Genomic DNA, 21,084 nt, shown 5'->3' with positions numbered 1-21,084 from the left:
AGTCTTTATACACTTTATTTCATATTCTTGTCTTACTGCATTAACCAGGACTTCCAGAACTTCCCATGTGATTTCAGAAAGGCGTGGTAAGAAGGGACATCCGTGCCTTGTTCCTGATTCAGTAAGAAAGCTTCTGGTTTTTGGCTGAATGTGAAGTTAGCTGTAGATTTTTTGTAGATGTTCGTCATCAGGGTGAGGGAGTCCCCATCTATTTTTAGTTTGCTGAGAGTTTTTATGGAAATGCATGTTGGATTTTTTCAAATGCTTTTCTATTGATTAATATGATCATATGATTTTTCTTCTTCAGTCTGTTGCTGTGATGGATTACATTAATTTTCCATGTTGAACTACTAATTTTGCATAATGAATAAATCCCACTTGGTTGTAGCTTATACTTTTTTATGCATTGTTGGATTTAATTTGCTCATATTATGTTGAGAATTTTTGCATCTATTCATGAGAGATACTAGTCTACAGATTTTCTTGTAACATCTTCATGTGGTTTGGTATTAGGGTGATGCTGGCCTCGTAGAATTAGATAGGAAATATTCTCTCTGCTCCTATCTTCTGAGGATGTTGCAGAGAATTGGTATAATTTCTTCTTTAAATGTTTGGTAGAAATCACCAGTGAACCCACCCAGGGTTTTTTTTCCCCCCGTTTTGGAAGGTCATTAATTATTGATTCAATTTTTTAAATAATTTTATTTATTTATTTTTAGAAGGGAAGGGGGTGAGAAAGAGAGGGAGAGAAACATCAATGTGTGATTGCCTCTTACGCACCCCCCACTGGGAACCTAGCCCGCAACCCAGGCATGTGCCCTGACTGGGAATCGAACGAGTGACCCTTTGGTTTGCAGGCAGGCAGTCAATCCACTGAGCCACACTAGCTGGGGCTGATTCAATTTCCTTAATAAATGTAGGATTATTTAGAATATCTCGGATGGCCTTTGGTAGGTTGTTTTTGATAGGTTGTCTTTGGTAGGTCCATTTCATGTGGGTTATCAAGTTTGTGGGCAGAGTTGTTCATAATATTCTTTTATTATCCGTTTACTGTCCATGGGATATGTAGTGATTACTTCTTTTTAATTTCTGAGATTAGTAATTTATGCCTTCTCTCTTTTTTTCCTTAGTTAGCCTGGCTAGAGGCTTATCAATTTTGTTGATCTTTAAAAAAACCCAGTTTTTTATTTCATTGATTTTTTTCTCTGTTGATATTCTGTTTTAATGTCACTAATTTCTGCTGTAATTTTAATACAGTATATCCTCACTTAATGTTGTAGATTGGTTCTTGGAAACTGACTTTAAGTTAAATGACTTATAATAAAGGCAGTTTTACCATAGGCTAATTGATATAAATAAGAGTTAAGTTCCTATAGCATATTTGTGGTTACAAAAACATCAGCAAACTTCTAAATAAAGACCCAAAACACTTCTGGTATTAAACATTGAAATAAATGTGTGCTGTACACACATTTAAGATTAATAACAACAAGTAAGATAATTATTTTCCAACCCACATATTTCAGCTCAGGGTCACAGGTGGTCCAGTCAGTTGAAGGCCTTCAGACTAACTGACCTCTTCACACGGCCTTGGCATTCAAACTGCAGCTCTTCCCTGGGTCTCCTGCCTGCCAGCTTCCTGGAAGCTTTTGGATTTGCAATGTTCACAATTCAATGAGCCAATTCCTTAAAATAAATCTCTATTTTCTGTGTATATATCCTATTGATTCTGTTTCTCTGGAGTCCCTACTACAGGAAGTTCACTTTTAAAAGGTTCTGCTACTGTTCACTCTGTACTTTCCCTACTGAATTTAAAAAAATATATATATATGTTTCAGGCTTCATTTATATATACTGAAATGTACAGATCTGATACAGTTCTGTTAGTTTTCATAAAAGAATACATGTACCCATCAGGACTTAAAATATTCCCATCACTACCGAAAGTTCCCTTACACACATTTCTGTTCAATCTCCCTGACCCTGAGCAGCAGCCACTTTTCTCATTTCCACATCACAGATTCGTCTTGCCCATTCTTGAACTGATAATGAGCCCTGGCTGGTGTGGCTCAGTGGACTGAGTGCCAACCTGCGAACCAAAAGGTCGCCAGTTCATAGAAATGGAATCATCCAGTATGTAGCATCCTGAGTCTGGTCTGGGTCATTCAGCATAATGTTTTTGAGATGGAACTGTGTTGTTTCTGAGTATCAGTAGTTTGTTCCTTTTTATTGCTGAGTAGTATTCAGTGTATGACTACCCCATAGTTTGTTTATCATTCTCCTGTTGATGCTCTCCTGAGCTGTTTCTGTTTGGGGCCTGATGTGAATAAAGCTGTTATGAACTTGCTTGGACATGGCTTTTTGGGAATATATGTTTTCCACTTCTCTTGGATAAATATCCAGGAGTGGAATTGTTGGGTTTAGAGAGTAGACTTATATTTAACTTTAAAATTGTTCTATTTTTTTCCCTCCTGCCAGTAGTACAAGGGGACCCAAAAAACCCTGGAATTATCTTCTGGAGGGCAGGCCCCTTGTAGTGCAGTATTCCCTGTTAAGTGAGTGTTCTAGGAACCCTTCTGTATCAGTGTACAGCTGGCGTTGTTGTGAGAGGTTGCGTTTGGCTTCAGTGAATTTGTTTTGAAGATTCTTTCAACATGTTTGCCCATTTCATGATGGGTGATTTACGAGTGCACCTGCCCACACTGTGCTGAGTATTCAGCAGGTTTGGACCAAAAGTGGCATGGCCCTCATACCCCACCCTCCCTCTTCATCCAATCTCATCCCAAGTGACTTTTTTTTTGTTTCCCTGTTTGAAAAACGTCCTCAGAGGGAAATGTTTTGCTGATATGGAAGAGGTGAAACCAGAAATGGCAGAAGCACTAAAAGGCATCAACACTGATGAATTCAAAAACTGTTTTGAGCAGTGGAAAAAAGTCTTGATAGGTGTATTGCATGAAATGGAGAGTGCTTTGAAGGTGACTAAAATTTACATGTGTCAGAATACATACACAATTTTTAACAAATAGAAACTGAGTTTTTTGGATTCCTTCCATGTATATGAAAGTTCCAGTTCTCACAAATATTTGCTATTTGCATTTTTCATTTTATTGTTTCTAGTGGATATTTAGCAGTACCTCTTGTATTTCTGTAATAATGACATGAAACGCTTTTCCAAGTGCTTACTGGCTATTCATGTATCTTGCTTTGTCCATGTTCTTTCCCCTTTTAAAAAATTGGGCTTGTTGACTTGCAGGAGTTTATATGTACCAGGTGAAAATCCTTTGTATCAGGTATATGTGTTATCAAGGTTTTCTTACCCATTTAATTATTTCTTCTGATTTCAGAAGTTTTTCTTTATTTTTAATTTTGAGAGTACATTTATTAAGGCCCAGGACAATGAAACAAGGAAGGGCCTAGGATAGAAGCAACAACAGGAGAAAGCCTAGGTGGGGCTGCTGTCAGCTCACTGGAAAATCTGAGAAAAGGAACTTTGGAGACTGGTTCATGGGGTGAGCCTGGGATGAGCTGCCATTTGCCCATTGCTCCTCTGGTTGCAAGTCTCGTGGGGACCGTTAGAATTGAGGAGAAAAAAATTCACTTGAAAAGGAGGTTGGAGTCAGTCTGCCCCAAGGAGGGCACACCTGATTTGCAGATGTTTTAAGTTTTTTTGAAGTCCAGTTTATCAGGTTTTTCTTTCAAGATTAATGCTCTGTATGTCCTTGCTGGAAAATCTTGCCTATCTAGAGGTCACAAAGATAGATTCTATTATGCTTTATTTTAGAAACTTTATAGCTTTAGTTTTTATGTTTAGGCCTATGATCCATCTTGAATTAATTTTTGTGTGTGAGGGTAGAGATCAGGGTTCTTTTTGGTAGTTAACCAGTGGAGTGAAGTACGGGAATTAAATGCCTTAGCTGACGCTTCTGAAGGTGAATACTTTCGTTCTCTAGGGGACTAAAATGTAATTAGAAATAAATTTAATTTGCACTTACTGGTTTTCTTGTTCATGCAATAAATATTTCTAATTTTATTTAATCATCAGTCTGTAAAAAGGAAGCACACACAAAAATATCCAAACCTTTCTCTATCCTCTATGCACAGTTTGGAGAGTTCCAGTAAAATGCAGGTTCCTGGCAGGCAAGGTGCACATCTACTGCCCTGTGTTTTGTGATTGCAAATGTCAAGAAATCAGAAAAATATAATTGACTCTCTAGGTGTATGTCTATTTGTGCACCAGTTACCACACTTTAAATTATAGAAGCTTCATAGATGAATGATCGGGTCAGTAAAGATCCTTTGTAGTTTTTGTTTTTCAGTGTTTTCCTTGCTATTTCTCCATGTATGTTTTGGTTTTTCCATATGAACTTTAGTATTAAGTCTAATATTAAACCTATTGCTAATTGGTATTTGGGGGATATGATAAATTTATAAATTAAGGAGAACTGACAGTATATTGTTGAGTCTCCCTATACATGTACTTGGACTGTCCAAGGCAAAGAACTTGTGCATGTCAGTTTTATATTTTGCTAACTCACTGAATCTTTTATTATTATTTAATTAACTTATTTATTTGAGAGAGAGAAACATCAACTTCTTGTTCTACCTATTTATGCATTCATTGGTTGATTCCTACGTGTGCCCTGACCAGGGACTGGACCTGCAACCTTGGCATGTTGGGACTACACTCTCACCCACTGAGTTACCTGGCCAGGGCTGGCCGAATCTTTTATTCATTTGTTTGTTTATTTATTTATTTAGATTTTATTTACTTACTTTTAGAGAGAGGAAAAGGGAGGGAGAAAGAGAGGGAGAGAAACATCAACGTGAGTACATTGATCTGGTTGCCTCTCATACGCCCCCAACTAAAGACCTGGCCTGCAACCCAGGCATGTGCCCTGACTGGGAATCGAACCAATGACCTTTTGGTTCACAGGTTGGCACTCAGTCCACTGAACCACACCAGAAAAGATGCAGGGCTGAATCTTTTATTTTTTAAGTTAATCATGATACCCTAGGGTTCTCCAGATATACCAGGAATTGACAAACTTCAAAAGGTCAGATAGTAAATATTTTAGGATCTGGCAGATATCTGTGTTGTGGGTTGTTAACCACTGTTTAAAAAACATAGAAACCATTCTGAGCGTGACAGCTATACAAAAGCAGAACTCAGGTGTAACTTTTGACTACTGCACATCATCTGCAAGTGTAGGTTCATTTCTTCTTTACCAGTCCTTATGCCTCTGACTTGTGTAAATGGCTAATACTTCTAGCATAGTGTACAGCAGTTGTTGAGATGGCAGCATTCTTGGCTTGTTCTTGGTATCAGTACAAAGGTCTCTAGTGTTTTCCCATTATATAAGATAGCCTTAGGACTAAGGTAGATTACTTTTTATCATGTTAACCAAGCATTCATCAGCCGTCGTTTCTATTTTTTTTTAAGATTTTATTTATTTATTTTTAGAGAGAGGAGGAAGGAGAGAGAAAGAGAGGGTGAGAAACATCAATTGGTTTCCTCTCACACACCCGCAGCTGGGGACCTGGCCCACAGCCCAGGCATGTGACCTGACTGGAATCGAACTGGCGACCTTTCAGTTTGCAGGCCGGAACTTAATCTACTGAGCCACACCAGCCAGGGCAATTTCTAGAATATTTTTATAAGGAATGGTTTTTAATTTTGTGGGAGACTTTTTTTTAGACATCTATAAAAATAGTCATAGGTTTTTTCTTCCTTGGATATTTTAATATGGTGTAATCAGCCAGGTCATGGCCTAATTATTTTCTTACTGTGATGTTGGATGTTTGCTAATACTTCATTGAGAAATTTTGCATCAGTACTCATGAATGGTACTGGTTCGTGTGTGTGTTTTGTACTCTTATCAGATTTAGGTATCAGTGTTATGCATTATAAATGTAAAAACATCATGAATGTGATACATCAGGAAAACGGTTGGTAAGCTTGCCTTAATTTTTCAATGCTTTGGAACAGTTTATGGAGCATTGGAACTATTTGGTTGAAAAGTTGGCTTGAAATTCTCTCTGAAACCACCTGGGCCTGGTGTTTTTGTGGGGTAGGTTAATAACTTTTTCTAAGGTAATTTGTCTGCCTAAGCTTTATAGGTGTGTTTGGGTCCCCTGTATTTTTCTAGAAAAGTATCCATTTCACCTGGGTTTACAGTTGTTTATGGAGGTCTGCAAAGTAGTCATGGTGATTTACAACCTTCTGTTTAAATGACTTTTCTTATTTCTCTTTTTGCATACTTGGTTTGTTGCTCCCTCCCCTGCTGCCTCCTTCTTAATCGTTACCTAGTGGTTGTCTTGTTAATTTTTTTCTTTTTTAAAAATTTTTATTGCTATATTAAAGTTGTCCCAATTTTCCCACTTTGCCCTCCTCTGCCCAGATTGCCCCCATCTTGTTAATTAAAAATAGTTTCGATTGTTTAAGGTAGGTGTTTTGTCCTATTCTCTATTTCATTGATTTCATCTATTTCATAAAATACTATGATTTTATCTATAGTATTTCCTAACTTGTGATCTTTTTGTTTACTTTGTTGTCCTTTTTTACTTGTTATTTTATTCTTTTATTTTACTGGAAAAAAAGTTTATTGCTCTGGATTTTCTTTCCTCTTATCACTGTTTTACATGTATCCAATAGTTTCTGGTATGTGTAGTATCTCTCTTATTAAAAAAAAATTTCCATAATTTTTGTTTCTGTTTCCTTTTACTCATGAGTCTTAAATAGACCTTTTAATTTCCAGGTAGAAAGCTGTTTTGTTTTGTTGATAATTTCAAGCTTTATTGAATTGCGGTCAGAATGTTATATGTAATCTCAGTTTTATAGAACTTTGATATCTTTCTATGAATGTTTTATGCCCACTTGAGATGATATATCCTCCTGTATTATCATGTAAAGTTTGATATGTATATTTTATGGTCTACCTCACTGATCATTTTGTTTAGGTCTTTTATGTCATTGTTTTTTGTTCAATTGATGTCTTATAGTGATGGAATATTAGTTTCTTTTATTTCTATGTATACATCTTGCATCTGCTGTAGTTTGCCGTCATAAAGTAGTTGCTATGTTATTTGGTGTACAAAAGTAACAATTTTATGTGAATTGCAGCTTTTAGGTGTCTTTATTTTTGGTGCTTTTTGTCTTGAATTTTCTTCTGACATCAAAGAGGTCTTTTTAAAATTGTGACCACTTAACTGAAATACCTTTGTTCATACCTTTATTTTTACCTTTTCTTAATCTCTTTAACTATGTTCCTTGAATATTAGGTCGGCTTTGTAAGCCAAGTTGAAAACTTTTTTTCTTTCAGTGGCTGAGTCAGGTCTACTGGCATTTTTATGACTAATGCTGTGTTTTATATTTCTTTTTCTGTGGTGTCTCCTTTGTTCTTTAATTTAAGACATATTTTCTGGCATTTAAGGAAGTTTATATTTTTCTTTGATCACCTGTTATTTAACTTTTCACTATCTGTGTGTCAGGGTTTAATGGCATTCTTTAACTCTTAGCGTATACAACGGTGTGCTTATTCCACTTCCTTCTTTCCCTTTCATGTTACATGCAACATCTGCACATTAGTCTTCCACCCTCACACCTCAGTATTTGTCATATGTTTGAGTATAGTAAACTTCTCATTAGTTCTTTTTTTTTTTTACGATTTTTAAACTTTATTTTTAGAGGGGAAGGAAGGGGGAAAGAGGGCGAGAGAAACATCAGTGTGTGGTTGCCTCTTGCATGCCCCCTACTGGGGACCTGGCCCACAACCCAGGCATGTGCCCTGACTGGGAATCCAACTGGCGACCTTTTGGTTCACAGGTTGGCACTCAGTCCACTGAGCCACGCCAGCCAGGGCTCATTATCAGTTCTTTTGCTATAGTTTTCACCTCATGGTTAGATGAAGCCTATTCTCTAGATTTCTGAAGAAAGACTGATGAGTTCTTGTGACTGGGCCAAGACTTAAACCCAGGATTTCTCACTGTAACATCTGTGCCTTTCCTGCTGCACCTCATTATTTACCCTTGTTGATCTACACTGAAAGTCCAAACTGGCAAACCCCCATTAGGTTTGCAATGAGTGTCTTTAAAATGATAAAAGACATGAACTTCATAGTCTGGTTTGGGTGGTGGCTTAATTGCTTTTCTTGTTGCTGCTTTTTAAGATAGTTGTAACTGATCTTTCTTCTGTTTGTTACAGGACCAAGCCATATGTCATTCTATGTTCGTACTCACAAAGGGTCAACACTTTCTCAGTGGTCTCTTGGCAGTGGCACTCCAGTGACAAGCAAAGGAGGGGACTACTTTGTATTTTACTCCCATGGACTCCAAGCCTCTGCATGGCAGTTCTGGATAGAAGTACAGGTGGGACTTTCCCAGCATTGCTGGTATCATTGGTCAGGTGACCAGTGGTATTTGGCAACTATCAAATACTTAGGGTCAGTATTCTGCCTCCATAGAGTTAGAAAAGTAACTCATTTTCTCTGCCAGGTGTTGGAAGAACAGCCAGAGGGCGTAGTCACTGTGGCCATTGCTGCCCACTATGTTTCTGGGGAAAACAAGAGATCCTCCCAGCTGGACGCTCTGAAAGAGAAGTTCCCAGATTGGACATTTCCCTCCGCCTGGGTGTGCACCTACAGTCTCTATGTGTTTTAACCTTGTGAAAGAATTTGAAGTAAATGACCAGTGGGATACTTCATGTAACACAGTTTCTCCTTACGCTACGTGGATATTTGTAACGTAAGTCAATGAATTTTAATGAGCATATGTTCAAAGAGCTTTGTGGACTGACACTGTTCAGGGTTAAGCACTATAATGATTATGCTGTGGGGTAGTGATCAGTGATTTTTTTGACACTTGAAAATGCCAGTTTTCTGGCACTTAAGCACATGTAGGTACTGCCACCACACTACCGTTGTCATTTTATACGACCTTAAGGACAAAAGCCAACAAACCACTTAAGCAGTTATTCCCTTAGGATCATAAGACATTGAAAGTACTACAGGCCCATTGTTAATGAGACAAGTGACATTTCCAATCAAAGCCCAAAACCATTTGTTGTGTGGATGGGACATAAATTACCAGTCACTGGAGTAATGATTCCCCCTGAGACCTAATGCAGGTCATTAGAAAGCTGTATCAAAAAGGACTGGGAAGAACCATTGGGCTTTTGAGGCCCCAGCCTGGGCCGAGCTGAGCTTCTTCAGGAAGCTTGTAGAGTGTGCTTTGCATCTCTGTAGTGAAGCCCAGGACCCCTGATGTGGAAACCTGTGCCCAGACGCTGCTCCCAGCCCTTCTGACAACTGGTCACTGAGATCCATCATCGTGAAGTTGTTCCAGTGCCTGAAGCTCCCCTCCAAAACATGTTTCCCCCCCTTCACCTGACCAATTGGGGATGGCATTTGTCCGGCTACACATATCCTCTGGGTTTTCACAGGTTCTTTTGGTTCATTGTTGTGTTTGTACCAGTACATGACCTTATTAACACTTTCCTTCCTCAGAGCACTGAGTTGCCGTGGTGGCTAAGCATTTTATAAATATTTATTCTCTTTAGGAGGGAGTTTTCTGCTATCCAGCGTTAATCCTTAAAAGCTTAATTTTATTGATGCACTGAGTCCTTAGTTTTGCCTATTTCCAGCCAGCTGAACAGACTGGTTTCTCAGTAACTTACTGTCCAGCAGAGCTGACTTTCCTGAAAGTTGAGGTTGTGGCTAGTTCTGGAACACGATCCCTGTACTTACAGTTATTGGGGTTCAGACCCTGCATAACAGCAGCCCTAGGCCTTGTAGGTACTCTTCATGTTTAAGATGGCTGTGTGGCTTGTGAGGCATGTCCCAGCAGTGCCTCTGAAGGATTCTGGACTCCAGCAGTGGAAGGGTTTGGGGGGTTCAGTGGTAAATGTTGCTTCACTTTTTTTCTGTTCAGAAATGTAAAACGTGGTACCAATTCTGAGTTTAGCAAGCGTAGACCCCAAAAAACATTTTAAGATAATACCATAGTAAAAAAACTTAAAAACTGGCACTTGGATCCATTTGAACAGATAGAGTAAGTATGCGTCACGGGAGGGAACTCTCCTTGAAGCTGTTTGTGTGATACAATGTGGTTTCTTCGTGACATTGCCTAATCTGACTCTGAAAGCTGCCTGGGCCTACAGAGGGCTGCAGCCAGCGCCGGAGGGAAACATGCTGGCTGTGACACGCACGGACACTGGAGCCGCTCTTTTACTTATTTTGGATTTTGTTGAAACCATGTATTATTAGCTTCAAGTGTGTGGCACCTGCCACATTAGTCCGTCAGGCAGTAGTAAAGTTGGAAGTGTTTATAGTATAGCTTGTATGGAATCACAGTTGTGGAGGAGAAGTTAGAAACAGTACTATCTCAATGAATTTCAAAATACAGCCAGTCCTCCCTATCTGCAGGTTCCACATACACAGACGGAAAATATTCAGGGAAAAAGTTAGGTCGTTGCTGACATGTACTATGTAGTTAGGCCTGCAGTGGCTCCATCTGTACTGAACATGTAGATTTTTTTCCTTGTTCTTACTCCCTAAAAATATAGTGTAACAACTATTACATGCTATGTACATTTTATTATAATTCAGATGATTTAAAGGAGAATGTATGTAGGCTATATGCAAATACTATGCTATTTTATGTAAGGAACTAGAGCATGTGGATTTTCATAGAGCCACACACATGCTCTACCTCCCTGCCCCATGGACCCTAAGGGGTAAGTGTATAAGCATATTTTCGTCCCTGTGAGTAATCTGGACTTGATTACCAGAAATTACTCATAGGGAAAAAAAGGCAAAACTCCAAGTTTTGTAGGAGGACATTGTATGAAACACAAAAAGTTCCTTGTTGTATTTTCAGTATAATCATGGTTTTCTCTTTTGCCTTTGAATTATATCCTCACATATAAGCAATTCTGTTGTTCTTGGTTTTCTGTAGCATTATACAACTTACATATGGTGCAAGATCTTAAAAAGATGCTCACTGGTCTCTGGGCATGCTTTAGTGTTCTGCAAGATTGTTTTAGTGTAGAAATGATTAAGTAATTCTAGTATTCGTGGCTCTGTTGGGAAGCACACCACTGTCAGATCAGCAGCCTCTGAAATTAAAGAATTTTTTTTTGAGTGGTCATTTGAATAACTCATTTCTAAAAGGGTCTTTTCAAATTCTAAACACATCATTTCCTGAAGAATTTAAATGTAAGTAGCACAGGGAAAGTGTAAAGAATTGTGATTTCGAAGGAATTTGTTCTTAAAAATTTATGCTGTGTTGGACCAAAAAATGATTGTTGCGTGAAGTATTTGTTTCCAGTTCAGCAGATGTAAACGAGCATGACAGGACCCCTAACATGTTACCACTGAGGGGAACCACCTGTTTTACTCAGGAAGACTGTCCATTCTTTTCACTGGTTTGCTGACTTGAGGATTAATTGTTGCCTTACAATGTAACCAAAATAAACTTTTTATCTACTAGTTAATATCTTTAACAGAAAAACAGATCTTTATTGTGTTCTCCTGTACCCTCACATTTGAAATATTTCAAGTCTACAGAGCCTTTGAAATCCTTTTTTTAAAATTGCTATTGAAAAACCTAGATGTGTCATATGAGCAAAGAATTCTATTAAAACATTCGTTTACTTCAACTGGAATCCTTTTTGCTGTGGCATGAGGTTGTGCATCTGAATTTCACAGGAATTAATGACCATTTGGCAAGTGTTGAACTTAAGCACATTTAGCAATTTAAATCATATCCATTGGTGAAGAAAGTCACTGAAGGGCTAAAAAAAAAGGTTTTTTTTTGTTTGTTTGTTTTTGGTTTTTTTTAATTTTTTTTTAAATTTTATTTTTTAATATATTTATTGATTATGCTATTACAGTTGTCCCATTTCCCCCCCCACTCCACTCCATCCTGCCCACCCCCCTCCCTCCCACATTCCCCCCCTATAGTTCATGTCCATAGGTCATACTTATAAGTTCTTTGGCTTCTACATTTCCTACACTATTTTTACCCTCCCCCTGTCTATTTTCCACCTATCATCTATGCTACTTATTCTCTGTACCTTTCCCCCCCTCTCCCCCTCCCACTCCCCTATTGGCAACCCTCATGTTCTAGTTGTTTGCCTAGTTTGCTCTCGTTTTTGTTTTATGTGTGGTCGTTAATAACTGTGGGTTTGCTGTCATTTTTACTGTTCCTATTTTTGATCTTCTTTTTCTTAGGTAACTCCCTTTAACATTTCATATAATAAGGGCTTGGTGATGATGAGCTTCTTTAACTTGACCTTATCTGAGAAGCACTTTATCTTCCCTTCCATTCTAAATGATAGCTTTGCTGGATACAGTAATCTTGGATGTAGGTCCTTGCGTTTAATCTTGGGTAATGTAATGATGATGTGCCTTGGTGTGTTCCTCCTTGGGTCCAGCTTCTTTGGGACTCTCTGAGCTTCCTGGACTGCCCGGAAGTCTATTTCCTTTGCCAGATTAGGGAAGTTCTCCTTCATTATTTGTTCAATTAAGTTTTCAATTTTTTGTTCTTCCTCTTCTCCTTCTGGCACCCCTATAATTCGGATGTTGGAATGTTTCAAGGCGTCCGGGAGGTTCCTAAGCCTCTCATTTTTCCAAGTTCTTGTTTCTTCATTCTTTTCTGGTTGGATGTTCCTTTCTTCCTTCTGGTCCATACCATTGATTTGAGTCCCAGTTTCCTTCTCATCACTATTGGTTCCCTGTACATTTTCCTTTGTTTCTCTTAGCATAGGCTTCATTTTTTCATCTGTTTTTCGAATAGATTCAACCAAGTCTGTGAGCATATTGATAACCAGTGCTTTGAACTGTGCATCCGATAGGTTGGCTATCTCTTCGTCGCTTAGTTGTATTTTTTCAGGAGCTTTGAAGTGTTCTGTCATTTGTGCCATTTTTTTTTTTGTTTGTCTGTCTTGGCGCGTCTGTTACTTTAAGGGGCGGAGCCTTAGGTGTTCACCAGGGCAGGGTAATGCTGGTGGCTGCGCTGTGACGCTGTACGTGGGGGCGGGGCCGAGTGGGAACAATGGCGCCCGCCTCACTGTCCTCCGGCTTTCAATCTTTCACTCCGCTACCCACAATCAAACTGGGCCACTCTGGTGCTGGTTCCCGAGTAAGTGGGCCTGTGCACACTCTAGGCCCCTGCGGGTCTCTCCAACAACCTCTCCTGTGAGGCTGGGAGTCTCTCCTGCTGCCGCCCCAACCCCCATGGGCGTTTTCAATCAGAGGTTTGAGGCTTTATTTCCCCAAGCTGGAGCCCTGGATTGCGCGGTCTGCTTCGCTCCCCACAGTTCGCCCGGTTTATCTCTGTTCGAATGTGGGGTCGCAGGGTGCTACCCCCTGCTCAGCCTGCCCCGTTCTCCACCACTCTGAGTCCGGCCCTCTCGGTTTATCTGTGCCAATGTGGGGCCGCAGGGTCTGCTAGTGCTCAGACTGCCTGCGCCATTTCTCCCACACTCCGCCAGTCTCAGTCCCGCCACAGCCACGCGAGTCCTCTCCACCCCGGTGCCCGTCTCCGCCCCTCCTACCAGTCTGGATGAATGTTTATTTTCTATTTCCTTGGTGTTGGTCCCCCTTGCTGTTCGATTCTCTGTCAGTTCTGGTTGTGCGAGGAGGCGCAGTGTGTCTACCTACGCCGCCATCTTGGTTCTCTCTAAAAAAAAAAAAAGGTTTTTGATAGAGATAGGAGGGAGGCAAGAAATTGTCTTTGAGTCAGAGAGCTCATTCTTTTTTTTTTTTTTACCATTTTTTAAAATATATTTATTGAGTATGCTTACAGTTGTCCCATTTCCTCCGCTTCACTCCATCCTGCCCACCCCCTCCCTCCCACACTCCCCTCCTATAGTTCATGTCCATGGGTCGTACATGTAAGCTCTTTGGCTTCTACATTTCCTGTACTATTCTTACCCTACCCCTGTCTATTTTCTACCTACCATTTATGCTACTTATTCTCTGTACCTTTCCCCCTTCTCTCCCCCTCCCACTCCCCTGCTGATAACCCTCCATGTGATCTCCATTTCTGTGGTTCTGTTTCTGTTCTAGTTGTTTGCTTAGTTTGCTCTTATTTTTGTTTAGGTGTTGTTAGTAACTGTGAGTTTGCTGTCATTTTACTGTTCATATTTTTTATCTTTTTCTTAGATAAATCCCTTTAACATTTCATATAATAAGGGCTTGGTGATGATGAACTCCTTTAACTTGACCTTATCTGAGAAGTACTTTATCTGCCCTTCCATTCTAAATGATAGCTTTGCTGAATACAATAATCTTGAATGTAGGTCCTTGCCTTTCATGACTTCAAATACTTCTTTCCAGCCCCTTCTTGCCTGTAAGGTTTCTTTTGAGAAGTCAGCTGATAGTCTCATGGGAACTCCTTTGTAGGTAACTGTGTCCTTTTTCTCTTGCTGCGTCTAAGATTCTCTCCTTCTCTTTAATCTTGGGTAATGTAATTATGATGTGCCTTGGTGTGTTCCTCCTTGGGTCCAGCTGCTTTGGGACTCTCTGAGCTTCCTGGACTTCCTGGAATTCTATTTCCTTTGCCAGGTTAGGGAAGTTCTCCTTCATTATTCAAATAAGTTTTCAATTTTTTGTTCTTCTTCTCCTTCTGGTACCCCTATAATTTGGATGTTGGAACGTTTAGAGATATCCTGGAGGTTCCTAAGCCTCTCGTGTTTTTGAATTCTTGTTTCTTCATTCTTTTCTGGTTGGGTGTTTCTTCCTTCTGGTCCACACTGTTGATTTGAGTTCCAGTTTCCTTCGCATCACTATTGGTTCCCTGTACATTTTCCTTTGTTTCTCTTAGCATAGCCTTCATGTTTTCATCTAATTTGCAACCAAATTCAACCAATTATGTGAGCTTCCTGATTACCAGTGTTTTGAACTGTGCATCTGATAGGTTGGCTCTTTGTTGCTTAGTTGTATTTTTTCTGGAGCTTTGATCTGTTCTTTCATTTGGGCCTTTTTTTTTTTTTGTCTTGGCACACCTGTTACATAAAGGGGCGGAGCCTTATGTGTTCACCAGGGCGGGGTAATGCTGGTCGCTGGGCTGTGACGCTGTATGTGGGGGAGGGGCTAAGAGGGAGCAATGGTGCTTGCTCCACTCTCTGCCAGTTTTCAGTCACTCCCTCCGCTACCCACAAACTGGGCCCCTCTGGTGCTGATTCCCGAGTGTGTGGGCCTGTGCATGCTCTAGGCCCCTGTGGGTTTCTCCAACAACCTCCTCTGTGAGGCTGGGAGTTTCTCCTGCTGCTGCCTCAACCCCCACAGGTGTTTTCACTCAGAGGTTTGAGGCTTTATTTCCCCAAGCTGGAGCCCTGGGTTGTGTGGTCTGTTTTGCTCCCCCCCCCCTTCCTCCTGGTCTATCTATGCGCGAATGTGGGGCCGCGGGGTCTGCTAGCGGTCTCATTGCCTGCCCCGTTAGTCCCACAATCCGCCACCTCGCTCGGCCCGCCAGCCGCCACGTTGCCGTCAGTCCTCTCTGGCCTGGCTGCCTGTCTCCACCCCTCCTACCGGTCTGGATGAATGTTTCTTCTTTTATCTCCTTGGTTGTCGGACTTCCCTACAGTTCAATTTTCTGTCAGTTCTAGTTTTTTGTTTTTAAATTGTTGTCCTTCTTTTGGTTGTGGAAGGAGGCACAGTGTGTCTACCTAACCTCCATCTTGGCCGGAAGCCCCAATCCAGGGAGCTCATTCTAATTTCCACACAAGGAAAGGGCACCCATGCTCCCTGCAAGAGTTCCCACATCTCTGTGCAAATTACTTAAATTTCAGTTAGTGAGTCAGTTTCCTTGACATTCCTAATACACTTTATGCCTCCTTACGTGTTTTTATTTTAAAAATATCCTAGCCAATTTTGAAGTACATCAGTGTATACTTCTGATACTACAACATGTTAATTTCTTTTCTCCAAGTTTGCCTCTATTAACATGATCAAGTGGGATTTATCCCAAGAATGCAAAGTTGGTTTAACACCTGGAAAATCAATGCAATATAATAAAATAAAGGGCTACAAACATATGATCATTTAACAGATGCCCCCCACCCCCCCAAAATTGGTTAACACCTAAAACCTTTTCATGATAAAAACATGCATCTACTAATAGATGGGAACTTCCTCAATCTAATAAAGGTAATCTATTAAAAAATAATTTGTGATGAAAGACTGAACGCTGCTTTCCCTCTAAGATCAGAAAAGAAGTTAAGGACATCAGTACTCCCACTTCTGCTGAATATGGTACTGGAGGTTCTAGCCCAGGGTGGTTTGGCAAGAGGCATCCAGATTAGCTGCAGACAATATGCTCTATCTGGAGAATCCTAAGGAATCCACAGAAGTATTCCAGTTAGTAAGTGAATGCAGCAGTGTTGTAGGATCCAATATCAATGTATGGAAATGAATTGTATTTCTATATATTAACAAAGAACAATCCAAAAATAAAACAATTCTATTTGCAAAAGCATCAACAATAACATACTTAAGCTTAACAAAAGTACTAAATTTTTACAGTGAACTATAAAACATTGCTGAAAGAAAGATCTTGTTCAAGATTAGCAAGCCTAATATTAAGATGGCAATGTTTTCCAAATTGATCTATAGCTTGAATTACAATCCCTATCAAAATTCCAGCTGCCTTTTTGTGTGTGCATGTGCAGAAATTGACAAGCTTTCCTAAATTTTCTGTTGAAGTGCAGGGGACCCAGAACAGCTAAAAACACTTACGACTCATACTTTGAAACTTCCTACAAAGTAGCAACAGTAATCAAGACAGTGTGGTACTGACATTAAGAGTAGACATAGATTAATGTAGTACAAAATTAGTCCAGAAAAAAACCCATACATTTATAGTCGACTGAGTTTTGACAATCAATGGGAAAAAATCTTCAGTACGTGGTTCTGGGACACTGAATACAAAAAAATTGACTCAGAATGGATCAAAGGCGAAAACACAGGAGCCAGAACTATAAAAATCTTAGAAGAGAACATTGGCATTAGTACCTGTTTTTGCTAACCAAAAGAAATCCTAAGGTTTTTTCTTTTTTGCTTCTATGAAAATAGCTGATACCATACTAACATAGGTCTTTCAAAAAAGCTAAGTGCCATAACACTAACTTTCAGAAAGCAGAGGATATTCTTTGCTTTATGCCATTTTGGCTTACAGAGGTTTCATAGGAACACTCTGCTCTTGGATAGTGGGGGAAACCTGTATCTGATCAGGGTCTAGTATCCAAAATACATAAACATAAAATCTCTTGCAAATTAACAAAGATAAATGACCCAGTGGTGAAATGGGTAAAGGATGTATTTTTATCCAAAGATATACAAATGGCTAATGATCATGCGAAGACAGTCATAAGGGAAATGCAAATCTACAGTGAGACACCACTTCATACATTAATGCAGACGGCTAGAAGCAAAAATACAGTAACAAGTGCTGATGGTAGAAACTGGAACCCTCCTCCACTGCTAGTGGGAATTTTAAAAAATGGTACAGGCACTATGGGATACAGTTAGGCAGTTCCTCAAAAAATTAACTAGTTACTACGCAACTCAGCATTTCCACTCCTAGAACTGAAACCCCGTTACACAAAAACTACTTACACAGATACGGTAGTAAAAAGTGGAAACCATCCAATCCCTTAAATAAAGAATGGATAAACAAGTATAGCATATCCATAAAATGGAATTATTATCCAACCTTAAAAAGGAATGAGATACTGATATACACAGATGGACATCATCATGCTAAGTGAAAGAAGTCAGACAGAAAAAAGCCACATATTATATGATTCCATTTATATGAAATGTCCAAAATGGCAAATCCATAGACACAGCAGGTTTAGATATAGGAAAAAGTCAAAATAATTCTTAATCATACCTACTAGAGATGATGCCTGGTCTCTACATTTTTACATATAAAGTTTTGTTTGGTGGAAATCATATGTGTGCATGATTTTGTATCACGTTTTCATTATATTTTAAACATTCTCCATGTCATCAACATGGACTGTCTGTTCCAATCTTCTGTTGCCAGGCATCTAGGATGCCATCAACTCTCGATGCTCCTACTCTAAATAATTCTGTATATAAATAAATATTAAATCTCCAAGAGGTAGAATTATATAATCAGAAGAATATTTCTGTGGCTTTTATTACATATACTTTTGTTGTTAACCTGAGATGGTGAATAACAAAACTTCATGTAATAGTTTTATTGCCCTTTACGAAGTTAAAAAAAAATAACACATTACAGAAGCAACAGCAACTTTAACTACAAGCAGAGACTGACTCTACCCCCAAATGATTTCTTGTTTTGATATTAGCAAATAATTTAAACTTTGAATATACTGAATATTTAAATTCATTGGTTAAAATTATGGCTTACATAGTTGATACGTGAACCAAACAAGGCAAAATAACAATGAGTTTTTAAAAATTGAAGTACATAACAAATTATCAGAGAAAATTTCTGTAAACTTTTGTGGGTTTTTTTTTTTGCCTTGGGGCCAACTCATTCCTATTAGTTAGTTGAAAACCAAGTATCTTCTAGAAGACTTCGTTTACGGCATTAACCACAGGACACAGCTGCCTTAGTGATCCCATGCTCTGACGAACGCAAAATGAACCCAGCAGGAGATAGGATATTTGAAAAGATCACAGCTGTTTACAATGGTAAATCATTTTTATTGACTGAATATTCACACCAAGCACAAAAGTAATGCTAGTTCTTCTCCTAGTGGAGAGGGCAGGAGAAGGAATTTCAGTTTAGTTTCTTGCTGAGCTGCATGTACTCACATGGGAAACATTTTCTATCTCAAAGATTCAGGGAAAGGTGGTTTAAAACAAAGGCTTAAATAAAAGTAGCACCAGAACGACCAGGTACCAATACTCACATATTACACCCATTCAGGAGCTTCAATATGTGAAATTATTGCACTTATAATGTAAAAAGTAAATGATACTAAATTACCAAACCCAATAATTTAAAACAGTTTGATGAATTTTGAACTAAGCAATTTCAAAATGGTTTTCAGTTTCCCTTTTAAAGGAAACTTCGCCAGGACAACTAAATCTAGCCATTTACTTTAAAAAACAAGGATAGAGGACCAAGTTTTAGTTCTACACTGTAATTGCACTATGAGAAGAGAGGCTGTTTTACATAGTGGTATGAAGTTGGTCCACATCAAATCATTATTATAAAAATAAGTTTTTGTATAAAATAACATTGCATTCCTTTGTTCAAATTGCACAGTACAAAGCTATCTAAATTAATACTGTTACAAGGTAATTAGAAGTACGTACAGTGGATATGTGAAGCAATTAAGGAAAATGCAGTTTTCATAATGTATGAAAACTAAAATTTAAGTCATCCAGAAATACATATTTTAAAAATTGCAATGAAGAATGCATTCTATACATACTAATTTTTAGTTAGCCATAATGATACAGGATTCAGCAGTCTATTTACATAAAACTCAATTTTTATTCAATTTACAATAGCAAATAAATAAGAAACTACATTAATTTGCACAAAACCTGTTTCATTTCATGATCAGTGTGACCATTCCTGTTGCTTTATTACCAAGCCAATATACCTGTCTTCCTCTATGAAGACTGCTCGCATTTGGAAAGAGCAAGCCCTGTCTTTATTCCAAGAGTGAGTATATGTAGCCATGCAGAATCCAGCATAAAACCTTACAAATTATAATACAAGCCCTAAAAATATGAACAGTGCCTTTGAGTATATTTACACAAGAGTATTCACAAAAAAGATAAATTTCTTTGATATAAAAGAGTAGTGGTATCTAACAGCATAATTGATAAGAACCCCTCAAACCTCCGCCTGCACTGACCCAGCCAGAACCGAGTGCGCACGCTGGCTCACAGGGAAACCGGGGAAAGGCCCCATCGGTTCAGGACTGGGACGCGACAGGCGGGAAGGGCCATGAGCACATCTCCATCACACTGCGTGTGCTGAGCCAGGGCAGCATCCATTCAGGAGGCGCAGTTAGAGCCCGGTGTGGCTGTTGATCCAAGGGGGTGCTACAGGTAGCTCAGGTACCTGATGAACTATAGCAAGCACCTTAGCATTTATGTTTAAAAAGCAGTCTGGACACACACTGAACCAGAAAACATGTAGGAAGCTGTACATAAGTGAAAAATAAGCTCATCTGGGGCAAATCAATCCCTATGGTTTAAGAGCTACCAACCTTTAAGAATAAAACCAAAATATCCTCATGTACACCTGCATTCTTTATTACTTTCTACTGAAGCTTAAAAAATTTTTTATGAAAGATGAGTTATTCTGGTAATCACGTTTTTATGGAGTCAAAGAGATTTCTTAGAGGAGAGTTAATTAAAATTTAATATCTTATCAGAGTCTCTGAGCTGAGCTCTCCCTGGTTAAGTCAACTAGGTCACAATGTCCTCAGTTGCACACACGCTGCTGCTAATTAATACTGCCCGTGGTGACGGCACCCCACAGTCGTTAGGACACAGAACAGTCGTAAGTCCCATCCTGAAAAGGTTCTTCCTCCTCTGCTCGGATCGTGTCCTCCTCTTTCCGGCTGACCAGGCCGCTACCTCCAACCTCGCCCTGGGGGAGGCTTCCATGGCCTGAGCAGGCCCTGCTCTCCTCTGCCCGGGGACTAGTCTGTTCAGGAGTCTTACCCACAGTTATTGGCTGGAAGGCTTCAGGTTGGACCTGCTCTTCTGTTATCTCGCTGAGCTTCTGCAGTTGTGGCTTAATGATGTTCAAAAATGGCTTATATCCAGGACTAAGTAGAGGAAAAAGGAAATCAGTTTTCATCTGCTGCATTCAAAAGGCTCCACAGTGTTGCGGATAAATTCCTACTAAACACTGACACAGTAGGGTCAGTGAGAGATTATGGGGAGAGAAGAGACGGCACAGGGAGGTAGAAAGGGACGGCTTCTTAGGTGCCCTGGCCAGCGCAAAGGGGGCCGCACAGAGCATTCGTGTCGAGTCTTAAATTTCTGAGCACTGGGTGCAAATTAGCTAGTATTACAGTTAAAAAATCATATTCCACAGTCTAAGGACCAATAGGAATTT

General features: G+C 39.4%; 2 protein-coding genes across 8 annotated transcripts in view; one reads left to right on the top strand and one right to left on the bottom strand.

The window, feature by feature from the left end:
• The window catches only part of ERMP1 (endoplasmic reticulum metallopeptidase 1), an 86,004-nt gene that overhangs the window by 47,429 nt on the left and 17,491 nt on the right, over positions 1–21,084 (top strand). For 3 of the 5 annotated variants that reach the window (XR_008426859.2, XR_008426860.2, XR_008426861.2), the window contains exons 14-15: positions 8,201–8,364; positions 8,491–8,739. Coding sequence is in view for 2 of the 5 variants with exons in the window: in XM_053924388.2 (XP_053780363.1) it covers positions 8,201–8,364; positions 8,491–8,655 (329 nt within the window). In the remaining 3 variants the exon portion in view is untranslated. Of the gene's footprint in view, positions 1–8,200; positions 8,365–8,490; positions 11,489–21,084 lie in introns of those variants that run through there. The other 2 variants (XM_053924388.2, XM_045193642.3) reach the window with 1 other exon arrangement.
• The window catches only part of RIC1 (RIC1 homolog, RAB6A GEF complex partner 1), a 139,311-nt gene continuing 135,300 nt past the window's right edge, over positions 17,074–21,084 (bottom strand). For 2 of the 3 annotated variants that reach the window (XM_024558371.4, XM_053924367.2), the window contains exon 26: positions 17,075–20,791. In XM_024558371.4, coding sequence (XP_024414139.2) covers positions 20,503–20,791 — 289 coding nt within the window. In that variant the 3' untranslated portion in view covers positions 17,075–20,502. Of the gene's footprint in view, positions 20,792–21,084 lie in introns of all 3 variants that reach the window. The other variant, XM_024558372.4, reaches the window with a different exon arrangement.

This window comes from Desmodus rotundus, chromosome 1, assembly GCF_022682495.2.
Source record: "Desmodus rotundus isolate HL8 chromosome 1, HLdesRot8A.1, whole genome shotgun sequence".
Taxonomy (NCBI): Eukaryota; Metazoa; Chordata; class Mammalia; order Chiroptera; family Phyllostomidae; genus Desmodus; species Desmodus rotundus.
This window is presented reverse-complemented; position numbering and strand designations above follow the sequence as displayed.